Source organism: Meleagris gallopavo, chromosome Z (assembly GCF_000146605.3).
Source record: "Meleagris gallopavo isolate NT-WF06-2002-E0010 breed Aviagen turkey brand Nicholas breeding stock chromosome Z, Turkey_5.1, whole genome shotgun sequence".
Lineage (NCBI taxonomy): Eukaryota > Metazoa > Chordata > Aves > Galliformes > Phasianidae > Meleagris > Meleagris gallopavo.
The window spans coordinates 30,711,934-30,724,328 of record NC_015041.2 but is presented as its reverse complement, the minus strand read 5'-3'; the positions used below and the strand labels follow the sequence as shown (position 1 = coordinate 30,724,328).

General features: G+C 39.2%; 1 protein-coding gene across 4 annotated transcripts; it reads left to right on the top strand.

Annotated features, from left to right (window-relative positions):
• Window positions 1–1,936: 1,936 nt before the first annotated feature.
• PLIN2 (perilipin 2) lies at window positions 1,937–12,389 on the top strand. 4 transcript variants are annotated; one of them, XM_010725691.3, is made up of 9 exons: window positions 2,033–2,144; window positions 2,233–2,428; window positions 3,082–3,164; window positions 3,668–3,953; window positions 4,252–4,436; window positions 5,123–5,257; window positions 5,917–6,207; window positions 8,474–8,622; window positions 12,149–12,389. In XM_010725691.3, exons 1-9 carry the CDS (start codon window positions 2,115–2,117, stop codon window positions 12,351–12,353), a joined length of 1,560 nt encoding a protein of 519 aa, XP_010723993.1. In that variant the 5' UTR covers window positions 2,033–2,114; the 3' UTR covers window positions 12,354–12,389. The 4 variants fall into 4 exon arrangements, with proteins under 4 accessions (XP_010723994.1, XP_010723993.1, XP_010723995.1 ...); XM_010725692.3 differs by lacking the exon at window positions 5,123–5,257 and having other exon boundaries at window positions 1,937–2,144; XM_010725693.2 differs by lacking the exon at window positions 8,474–8,622 and having other exon boundaries at window positions 12,149–12,379.
• The last annotated feature ends 6 nt before the right edge of the window (window positions 12,390–12,395 follow it).

Here is a 12,395-nt window from a genome sequence, read left to right as displayed (position 1 = left end):
GGGCTGCGGCTTCCCGCGCCGCGGGGCCGCCCCCGCTGCCTCCGTCATCGCCTCGGCAGCTCTGCTGCCCCCGCGGGCGGCGGGAGCCGTCCGCTACTGGCTGTGTGCGTCCTGCCTGCTCGGTGAGGGCGATCCGGGCCTGCCGCTGTGGAGGTGTGCGGGTCCCGGCTTGCCGGGTGCGTCTCGGCAGATTTAGTTCAACCTCTCTGCGTTCATTCTGCACGTTATTGTGAGGCAGCTTTGAACAGTGTGAGCCTTTAGTGGTGTAACTTGAGTGAGAATTGTGCTGACGTTATTGGTGCTTTTTTGCAGTCGTCCAAGTGTTCTCAAGATCTGGGCCACAATGGTGGCTCACATTTCAAGCTTGACTCAATTATGCTAATTGGAGTGAGTAATGAGTAAAACTACTGGTGGCAGATTCTTCATCCCTCTTTCAGGCATCCTAAATTAGAGGTTTGGTGAACTGTTAGCTTAAGAACAACTGTGTGGCTTTTCTTCCTAACTGGTTCTACAGTTAGGACTAATTATGTGCATTTCTCATAGAGAAATGCACATATTAATCCATATGTCATAATTTTTTTTTTTTTTTAGTTCTCCAACGAACTGCTGTATTTAAGTTCCTGTTTCTTGTGTGTCATAGAATCACAGTTTTGTCAGGGCTGGAAAAGGCCTCAAAGATCATCCAGTCCAGCTGTCCACCTATGACCAATACTTCCCCACTCTACTACACCCCTTAGCACAACATCTGAATTCTTGAATGCCTCTAGGGATGGTGATTTGACCACACCCCTGGGAAACCCATTCCAGATCTGTCTACTCTTCTTGAGAAGAAATGCTCTTAATGTCCACCCAGAACTCCTGTGGTACAACTTGTGTCCATTCCTTCTAGTCTTACTGCTAGTTACACAGGGGAAGAGGTTGATTCCCTCTTTGCCACAACCTTCTTTCATGTGTTTTGTAGAGAGCGCTATGAGATCTTCCCTGAGCCTCCTCTTCTCCAGACTAAATATTCCCAGTTCCCTCAGCTGTTCCCTGTAAGACTTGTGCTCCAGACCCTTCCCCAGCTTTGTTGCCCTTCTGTGGGCATGCTTCATGACTGCAATGTCTTTCATGTAGTGAGGGGTCCAAAACAACATGGTACTTGAGGTGTAGCCTCACCAGAGCTGACAGGGGAATGGTTGCTTCCCTGCTTCTACTGGCAGCACTGTTTCTGATAAATGCCAGGATGTCATTAGCCTTCTTGGCATCTGGGCACATTACTGGCTGTCTTGCTTCAACTAACAGAAACAAGAAGGTTCATGATATGTATATCCAACATGAGATTAAGACTCGCAATGAAGTCAAGTATTTGCCCAAACAGTTTGTTATTGAAGTCATGGTTAGCTAAGCGTGGGGATGGGAAGAGGGATGAAGAAAGTGATAGTAAAAAGATCACAAATAAAAGCAAGGGCTCATCATCTGAATGTAGAGATAACCCCCACCAGTGTTGTGATGTTCCATGACTCTGGGAACACACAATACAGGCAAAAGTTTTTGCTTTTGTGGAATCCTTATATGTACTGTATAGTCCGGTGCAGGCTTATCAACATCAGAGAAGCCAAGGGCTCCACACAAGGCTGAACCTCCACATCTTGGGAGTAGATTGGAATGTGACTGGTGTGCAAACATTCCACTTATCTTCCTTGTTCCTGACACCCCTGTAAAGGGAGGGACACCTCCAGTTGTCCTTGCATTCCACAGTAATCTTTGAGACAAAAGCTTTTAGTATGGTGTCTCACACTGGCTCATGTTTCGCCAAGCATTTACCAACACCCTAGGTCCATTTCTTCCATACAGTCTTCCAGTCACTCTGCCCCAAGCCTGTGTCTTACTTGTATTACCTAACCCGAAGAAAGCACTTAAGAAATAAAGCTTTTGAACTTTAAATTAATAAAGTAAAACATAGCTCTTTCTTGCAAGAAAATTCACATCTTTAATCCTCTTTATCTTTGTGATTGATTATAAAGGAATTTTGTCAGTTTGAAAGCCTGGTGGTTAGATAAAGTTGTTTATGAGGATATGCTAACTTTGATATGCTCCTCTCATAGGTTCTGTAAGATTCAAGACCTGAAAAAATGGCATTAGCAGCAATTGATCCACAACAGGTAAGTTCAAGTTAGCCCAGTAGGTTATTTTTTTTTTTACTGTCTAGCTTAGAAAAATGAATAAACTAGCCTCTTTGCTTTTAAACAGAACATTGTGTCGAGGGTAGCAAACCTTCCTTTGGTGAGCTCCACCTATGATATGGTGTCTACAGCCTACATCACCACGAAGGATAACCATCCCTATTTGAAGTCAGTATGTGAGATAGCAGAGAAAGGAGTGAGGACAATTACTTCGGTAGCCATGACTAGTGCTATGCCTATCATCCAGAAACTGGAACCACAAAGTAAGACTAATATGGGATTGCTGATAACTTTAATTCAGCTGATTGTTTTTTATATCTGGATGTGCTTACAGTTGATCATGGTTGTGCTGGTTTGGAGCTGACTGAACCTGTTGCATTGCTTGTTGAGTAACTGATGTATGTGATGTAATCGTGAACTGATTACACGATGGGTATGATTTCAGGAGGGGGAATTCCAAACGCTAACCAAATTCAAGCTTTTGTAACACTGAACTGACTGGTTCCTCTTGAGTTGCAGGGTGGTTAAGTAGTCTCTTGCTCAACACCTTTCTCACCTTTCACCTGTTTTCAAATGCTACTTTGTACTTTCTCTCAAGAGAACAACTTGTGACACAGTTGCCAAATTTAAACACAAGACTGTTGTAACCAGTTTCCTAATTCTGGCAGAAGGCCCTATGCCTCAGCTTGTTACAACAGCTGCTTGTAAGGTCTAAGAAAAGGCACTGTGCCAGCTAGTGAGCTTGCTTAGGGGATGGTAAAAGCTGTCTTCTTTTTGAGACTTAGTTGCCTCAAATCTCGCAAAAAGGCAGGAGAAGCTATTTTGTGTGTGCTGTTGTGTGAACTCCATTCCAAGAAGAAATATCACCTGGAATTAAGACACAAACTGAAACCTTAACTATTATTTTTTTCTATAGTTGTGGTTGCCAACAACTATGCATGTATAGGTCTTGATAAAATTGAAGAGAGACTTCCTATACTGAATCAACCCACTGATAAGGTAAGTCCTTTCCATGTACATACATTAAACAGAAGAGCACGTATATTGATTGTAATTTCTGCTATCTTTAAAAATACAAGGAGGAGAGTTTCTATAAACTATTTGCTTCACAGGTTAGAAGCCATGAGGAGATAAAGGGTGTTTCTATAGAACACCCTCTTGCTTTTGGAAGGTCACTGAGCCCAGTTTTTATTTTTATTTTTTTCCTTCAAAGAAGTTAGCCCCCTGTTTGACATAGGTGTAGCTACTGGTGGGCATCTATTTTTTCTGAGTATTTTTTTCCTGTGCAATAGGAAGAGAATGTGTTATTTACGTTACTGAAGAGTTTTGAGCTGAAGGCTGCATGGTAGTTTTTTTTTTTGTCTCATCTGTATGCTTTTAGTGCAATTTATTCTTAGATAACTGAGAATGGTAAAAGTTTTAGTATAATTGTTTCTGGGGTTATGTAGCTCTCCCTAGCAAATCTTACTTATTTTTGTGAACTAATATATTTTCTTTGGCAGGTTGTTGCCAACGCTAAGGGTGTAGTTGTTGGAGCCAGAGAAGCTGTAACAACCACTATGACTGGTGCCAAGGAAACTGTTGCTCACAAAATCACTGGAGTTGTGGGCAAGACTAAAGAAGCAGTGCAAGATAGTGTAGAAATGACTAAGTCTGTTGTCAATGGTGGCATCAACACTGTCTTAGGAAGTCATGTGGTGCAAATGATGAGCAGTGGAATGGACAGTGCTCTCACTAAATCAGAGACCCTTGTAGACCAGTATCTCCCACTAACAGAAGCAGAACTAGGTAAGACCATTTCAAGATTTAATTTTGTTGGAATACTTATGCTGGAGAAAAAAATAAGCAATCATCTGTTTACTAGTTGTTAATAATGGAGAGGGGGCGTGTGCTTCTCAAACTGCCTTGTTGATAGATAGTCAAGCAGAATGGATGTTAGGTCCCTACACTTTAGAATTCTATCAACTAAACCTCTCGTTAAGACTGTGAGCAAGTCCAGTAATCAGTTGTTACTAAGCAAACAAAGTTATCTTGCTAATCTAAACCTTTCTCCCACTGGTCAATCTGCTTCCTTTCCAATTACCAGAAAGAGAAGCTGCAAAAGTTGAAGGTTTTGAAGTTGAAGTCCAAAAGCCAAGTTATTATGTTCGACTAGGATCTCTGTCTTCAAAGTTCCGTGCACGTGCCTACCAACAAGCCTTAAACAAAGTGAGAGATGCTAAACAAAAAAGCCAGGAGACAATTTCTCAGCTGCACAACACTGTTAGTCTGGTAAGTTTAAGCTTTTGCTTTAGGTATAAAATGCAAATGTTGGTGTAGTGTTAGAGTACTGAGAAAAAGCGACATGGGAAGGAAAATGGGATTGCTTCCTGATTAAATGCTTTTTCAAAATATTAAGAACTTCATACTTGGTGCTTTTCACAACCAGACAGAGAGGTCCTATGTCAAACTGACCTGCAAACAAACTACCAGTTGTTTTTAATTTTGAACACTGCAGAAATAGAAATAACATCTTAAAAAAGATCTTACTATTCTGATACAACTTAGTGAAGATAATGTCTTGCAGTTTGGAAACACTTTAGTGTGCTTTAACTAATTCCTCTATATTTAAAAAGTAGGATGCTTCATGGGCTTGCTTTTCTTGCTGTGGGTGTTTAGGCATTTCTGGGAACTTCAGTAATCTGATCTACATACCTTTATGTGCAACAGGAATTGTGCGTAAAGTTATGGCCTTCTATGTACTTCCAATTCCTTTTTGTAGGAAGCTAATGGGGGAGTGTAAAATAGTTCAGGTAGAGAGAGAAGTAAACTGCTTCTAGTTTTCTCTTTGAAGAGAAGCAATGTGCTACATTCCCCAGAGTCGCTTATTCTGAACTTCAGATGCTCAAAAGGGTTACAAAGCCCTAATGAAACTGTGTTGGACTCTTTCTTTACTTCCTTGTTTGGCTGTATTTCAGATCGAGTATGCCAGAAAGAACATGAATAGTGCCAATCAGAAACTTCTTGGTGCTCAGGAAAAGCTTTATCAATCCTGGGTAGAATGGAAGAAAAATACAGGTCAAAATGATGATGATGAATCGCATAGTGCTGAGGTAAATAGATGTAAATGTAAACTAGAAATAAATGCATTGCATACTGTCAAGGTGACATTGGCAAACTAACAGTCTGTATAGTGCACAACATCTTAATAGCACAGAATACTTGTGAGCAAATGTGGACTCTGAATGCTGAAGCCCAGGACAACCCCTAGTGATTACTATGAAATGTAGGGGACATCCTGACTCATAAACAAGCCTACTTTCCTGCAAGCACTATTGGATTCATTGTTTCTTCCAAAAGAATAGTCGTCCTGCTCAACATATGAGCTGTTTAGATATCTGTACCTAAATCAGCTAGGATTCCCTTTTATGGCCAGACAGAAATAGCAGTTTGTTAGTATAAAGCAGTTTGAGGAGTAGAGTCATATGTAGCTTTGAACAGTGGCTCATTGACTAGAATATATTTATTTGCTATCATTTCTTATCCAGAGATGAAACAAGAGCTTGCTTATCTGTTGCTAGGAAGAAGCTGTGTTTCTGTTCGACAAAGTACTTGAACTTGATTTCTTTATCTCTGACTCTTCATTCTTAAACATTATTACATTATCTTCTACATCTTTTGCCCTATTTGTTCTCCCTTGTCTCTTGAACAACATGAAGCTAGTTATAGTCATTAAAAATATACTGATGGGCTGTCATGCTTTTATTTCTAGCACATTGAGTCAAGAACTCTAGCTATTGCGCAGAGTCTCACTCAGCAGCTTCAGACCACCTGCCTCACACTGTTTACGAGCATACAGGGGCTGCCACAGAGTGTGCAAGATCAGGTTTACAGTGTTCGCTCAATGGCTGGTGATGTCTATGAAACCTTCCGATCAGCATCCTCCTTCCAGGAACTATCAGACAGCTTTCTTACTACTAGCAAAGGACAGCTGAAGAAAATGAAGGAGTCTCTGGATGATGTGATGGATTATCTTGTTAACAACACACCGCTCAACTGGCTGGTAGGTCCCTTTTACCCACAACTGCCTGGCCCTCAGCATGCTGGCAATGAAGGTGAAGGGGAGAAAAGTTCCAGCCAGAAAGACAAACAGCTTGAACACAATATTGAGTAAATTGCACAGCATATATGTACTCTGCAGACTGGCCAAACAAGTGATGTTTAACAACTGTAGCTGTCAAAAAGCCTTGGAGAAAAAACTTGGAGTGGTGAGAAGAGACTCTCCCACAAATGTGTTGTAAGCTATTCTAAAACAGACATGTGATTAAGTGCCTAGGAATTGGCAGCTTACTGTTGTCAGGATGCCTTGTTTGTCCTTAAAGTCAAGAAACCTCACCTTGCTTATTAATGGTATTAATCGTTTTATTCTAAATTAGATAAATTGCAATTAAAAGCATTTCACTTGTTTAATTTCTTATCAGAATAATCTCAGAATGGCTTGGGTTGGAAAGGTCTTCAAGGATCATCAAGTTGCAAGCCCCTTGCTGCAGGAAGGGTTGCCAACTGCTAGATTATGCACTAGGCAAGGTTGCCCAGGGTCCTATCCAGCCTGGCCTGGAATGCCTCCAGGGATGGGCCATCCATAACCTCTGGACAGCCTGTTCCAAGGCCATACTCACCTTCTAAGCAGAAAAATTCCCCTGACATCTAATCTAAATCTTCCTTCCTTTAGTTTGAAACCATTCCCCCTTCTCCAATTGCTATCTGCCAAGGTTTTTTTTTTTTTTAAACAGAAGAGAGATTTTAACTCTTCTTTTTTTTTTAAAATCCCCCCTTAAGTATTGGGAGGCCATAACAAAGTCTACCCACAGCCGCAAGCCCAGCTCCTTCAACCTCCTTCCATATTAGAGGTGCTCCCACCTATTGATCATCATTGTGGCTCTCCTCCAGACCCTCTCCAAAAGCTCAGTATATTCTCTGTGCTGGTGGCCCCAGACCTGGATGCAAAACTCCAGATGGGGCCTCATAAGGGTGGGGTAGAGAGGGATGGTTCACCTCCCTCACCCGGATGGCCATCTCTCTTCTGATGTAGCCCAGGGTACTGTTGGCCTTCAAGTGCTTGCTGTTGGCTCATGTTAAATTTTCTCATTTATCAGGACCCCTCAATCCTTCTTGACAGGGCTACTCTCAAGAAGATCTCCCTGTATACGTATCTGGGATTGCTTTGTTATACTTTGAGTGCACAGGGGCCTGTCTTTCAAGTTTATCAGGGTCCCTCTAGATGGCATCCCTTTGTTCTACCATATCAACTGCACCACACAGCTTGGTGTCATCAGCAAACTTGCTAAAGGTGCACTTGATCCAATCATCTATGTCATTTAATAAAGACTTTAATAGGTACTTGTCCCAGGACAGACCCCTGGGGAATGCCACTCATTGCTGGCCTCTACCTGGCACACAGAGCCATTGGCCATAACCCTCTAGCTGTGGCCTTCCAACCAAGTCCTTATCTACCAAATAGTCCATCCTTCAAATTCATATCTCCAATTTAGAGATAAGGATGTGATGGAAAACGATATCAAAGGCCTTGCAGAAGTCCAGCATGTAATAGCCTTACGTAGTATGAAATGCATTTTAAAAGCTTTGTATTTTAGCTAAGTGTACTTAGCTAAATTCTGTATTTGCTGCAGATTATGCGTTTTATTATTTTGTATCTGGCTGTCTTAAATGAACTGCTACCTAATTCATGAAAATAAGTGCGGAAATCCATAGCAGAAAGTGGGGTTTCTGACTGAGGTCAGCTGGAGTTACTTAAATGCTGTGCCAGTGCTCTTACTAACAGTACAATTGTATTACACAGCAACTTGACTAAATCATTATCAAAGTGTATTTTTCTTAACACAGTAAAAAGACAAGATTCATGCTGTTTGTACCCAGCTGCCTGCTGTTGTATGCTTTTTTTTTGTAGCCAACTTTTTGTAATTCATTTTGTACCTTAGTAATAAATGCTTCAGCAGCCAAAGTCTGTCTCCATTTGAGTGGTGTGCAAAATTTGTAACTTGCTGTTCTGCGACTCTTTCAAGCTGGGTCTGAGAGAAAGCAAGCTTGCAATGCAAAAGTAGACATTAAAAATATGTTTGTGTGTGTCTGTGTGTATAGATAAGTGATATCTTCCTTCTGAGTTCTTGTTTACCCTTCCATTCAGTCTTTGCTTTACTGTTACATTTTTTTTGTGTGCTTACTGTTAATGATCTCGGCTGTGAACTTGCAGATGGTCTTACAGTGACTAAAAAGGATACAGACAAAAGTCAACATTCTCTTCCCTTTAGGTGTTCTCTGAGTATGAGACTCCCAGCTACCTGCTTTGGCTGCGGGCTTCCTATAGCCATATAAATTATTTCTTTAACTTTACGTACCATCTTTTGAACTTGACTGATATGAATTTAACACTCAAGATTTTGGAGTTGTTCACTTTGGAGTAAGTCTTGTGATTCCTTGTTCTGCAAGGGAATTACTGTTACTCAGAAATAAGATGCCATGGTTTAGAGCTCTCCAGGTAAATCTGGTTCTCTGTGCATTGCAATCATTTAATGTAGCAGCAATGGTCTTGGTTTCAAAGAGATCATCAAATAGTGTGATGCAAAGTTGGAGTTCAAAGAAGCCTGTCCCCTAGTCAAAGATACATTTAGGTGGCATATTTATACATGGAGCAATACCTCCTTCCTGGAACTAAAACAAGTTGCATACACTCCAGCCTTCTTATGGGAGTGGATTAGAACTTTTGGAATGTTTAAAAAAATATAGTAAACAAAATTGTAATGACAGAAGACTACAGATCAGGATTCCAGAATTTTCAGCCTTAAATACTTGCTTTTTGCATGGGGGATTTTTAAGTCTAAGTTAATATGAGGCAGCAAGATATCTTACCATCTAGAACCTGAGTTAAGCCTCTGAGTATTGCCTTTTTCAGCAATTAATTATGTTTTAAGTACTGACCAAATTCTTTTTAATCTCTGTAACAAGAGCTATAGATGCACCCTTTGTAGCAATGTTTTGAAGGAGAGTGGGGCTAATCAGGTTTGCAAGCAGCTATCCATTCAATGAAGGGAATCTCATTTTTATGCATATTTTTTAAAGCTTAGGTATGGCTACGGACCTTCATACTGAAAAGACAAGTCAAATAAGATGTATAAATGGCTCACTGTCTGAAGAGTGAGAAATAAACAGTAGTAATTGATGTTACTGCAACAGTAATATCTTTCTACCTTAATGCACTCAAGATCATACTCTTGTAGAGGGTTATCTAGCCTTACTAATGATCAGCAAGAAGACAGAATCAAAAGCAAAGAAAAAATTTCTGTGTCAAGTCCTAAGAAATGTTCATCTTACTGTGTATCGCTGTGTGGCTTCTGCATAAGTTATTTTGACTTTTTACAGCTGAGCTACAACTGGTGTCCACAAACAGAGGAATGACTGGTTAAATATTTATATAATGTGTGAGCTGACAGTATTTTGTTCCAAAACACTGTACAAAAACTTTGTATCGTTCTACTGTTTTTTCTTTTTTAACTTGCTTAGAAAGCAAGTGTACAGAATATTAAGGAATTAGGAACCATGGTTGGTGGAAGAGAAGGCTAAATAATGGTGGATTAATATGATCGTAATTTATTATATCAAATGCAAGTCCTCGGATTTAAATCATTAGATTTTTCCTAATGAGGAAAGCACTGGGTGCTTGAACTGAACTGCAATACTAATTTATGTGGATATGTTCTTGCTGGTAATCTTAGATAGTTTATCCTTGGACTATGTTGTACTTACAACACTCAGAATACAATTTTCTGACTTTTTCTAGCACAGCTTGAAAGAATGTCTACTAAAATGCCCACTAGAGTTAAGCATGACTTAGATATCTTCCAGTCATACGTTTTTGCAGCAGTATATGAAAACCTATGGACTGAAAATGATTAACGTTCTAATAACTGCTGAAAACTCAAATGATCCTTTCATTTTGAAAGCCTAAAATACTAAAAGAGCCTACTCATAAATTGTCCCTGTAATTTTACTAGTTTCTTAATTATTGCATATATCAAACAGTTCAGATACACTACAAAGAAACTTAGAATCATCAACTTAGTATACTTTTAGTTCAAAAAACACAAGGGTTTTGTTTGGGCTACAGAGCTCTGACATTTTACAGAACCATGGAATTAAGTTGGAAGGGACCTTGGAATCTTGTTCCATTCATGCTAGTTGAAACTTCCCTTTTCACTTGCCATTGTTGCTTATCATAATTGGCTGAAAAGTATTAAATACAAGCATTCATAAAAAAAACCTCCACACAGTATGAAAACTTCACAAGCACATCCATAGCAGCATACATATTGGCAAAATCCAAATTACAAGATTCGTAAAAGCAATAGACTTGCTGGGTTCCAGCTAGTTTGCCTCAAACTGGAGAAGGGGGAGAAAAAAAAAAAAAAAAAGGTGGAAAGCTCTTGAAATCTCTTTAATTCTGTAGATCATGATTTTTTGCAGTATTTTCTAAACTGAAGCTTACAGTAATACTATCGAGCTAGTGAAATAGTGAAAGAATTTAGGAACAACTGATAGATCATTTCTGCATTTTAAAAATAAAAAGCTCTTTAGTCAAAACAAAAAAATCTCAAACCATCCAAAATAACCCTCATCTAAGGCAGCTGGTTAAAAAGAGACATAAAAACAGAAAGTTGAACTTAATTTTGTTAGTTTTTGAGCATGATCTGTTCTTTATTTGCATAATCAGCAAATATTAAATGTACAGCTTGCTGCTGATGTTGTGCATGTTTTGTTAAAGTTTTGTTAAATTACTTGGACTGAAAATAGATCTCTTGGATACTACAGTCTCTGATGACTAAAGATGAGTTCTTGTTTTGAAAGCAAACAAAATAAGAATTACCTCTCAAATTGCTAGTGGCTCAGCTCTAAAAAAAAAAAAAAAGCAAGAAAAAGAAGATGTGAGTTCAAAATTAAGTTAATATTGACATTAACATTTGGTTTCTAAGAGAGCAAAACTGCTGAAGTATGTTTTGCATAATTTCATACAAAGGTTCTGTAAGCTTTGTGCTAGTCCATATAAGATATAACAATCTTATGGAGGGGTGGTATGAAGAAGGGTCCTATCTGATCTTACTCTTTGTTGCATAATTACTAGTTTGTTTCAACTTCTTATCAACTATGAAAGAGAGAGTATAACTAAACACAAAAGTGATACGAAAGTGAAGGTCTTTTACCTAAGCAAGCCTATAACATCAGGAATTTGCACCACTTTGGCTACATTGATGCAGGTAGTAATGTGTTCTCTTTTAAAATAATTTAGCATAGTCAAAACTGAGATTAATGATACTGAGACAAACCCTGTATTGCTCAGCTGCACCAATACACTCCAGTTTAAAATTGTTTCTGTGGCCGTGAACATCTTACATTAATGGGGTTAACTGCTTGCAGCATATGTGCTAAGAAAATTAAGAAAACACCAACTTCAGTCAGAGAGGTTGATTACCCTATGATCAATAGGATCAACAGGGTCAGAAAAAACAGAAATATCCTGTTCCTAGCTTAAAGAGAAAATATCAGTGATCAGACAGTTACTGAGCATGGTGGTGTGCCCTACTCATTCTAAATACAGAATCGTGGACTGGTTTGGATGGGAGGGACATCCAGTTCCAACCTTTGCTGTGAGTAGAACACTTCCCACTAGATCAGGCTGCCCAAGGACCCATCCAACCTGTTAAGCTCTATTCCATGTCTACTATAAAATCCCGTCTTCCAAGCAACTGCTTTATAGCTTAATGATATTTGGCCTTGATACCACACGTTTGTGACTGAACATATTTAGCTCTGTATTTAGTATTTTTAGTCTGATTTCAAGAAATGCTGAACATCTTCATCTCTTGATTTCAGTCAGGAGTACAACATTTATTTAATTCTACCTTTGAATTTATTTAAATTTTGTTCCTACGCAGGTTCCAGATTTCACTATTACAGACCTGTCTTCAGAGTCAGATGATATCCCAGACATCTTGGATTTGGACGAAGAAGATCAACAAGACTTTTCACGCACAAATGGCCCATATACAACAGGGCAAAGAGCTGAATGAAGAGGAACAGGGAAATGTATTTTTGATACATTGTATTTTTGCCATGTTTAACTTATATTTCTCCTTTTAAAAGTCAAATCTACCTAGCTTTGGACTTTTTTTTTTTTTTTTT

What these genes read in the sequence shown, in the direction of transcription:
- PLIN2 (XM_010725691.3), top strand. Translation starts at nt 2,115, where the DNA reads ATGGCATTAGCAGCAATTGATCCACAACAG. An exon ending in ACTAACAGAAGCAGAACTAG is followed by an intron (nt 3,954 to 4,251) that starts GTAAGACCATTT and finishes TCCAATTACCAG; the next exon opens with AAAGAGAAGCTGCAAAAGTT. An exon ending in ATGAATCGCATAGTGCTGAG is followed by an intron (nt 5,258 to 5,916) that starts GTAAATAGATGT and finishes TTTTATTTCTAG; the next exon opens with CACATTGAGTCAAGAACTCT.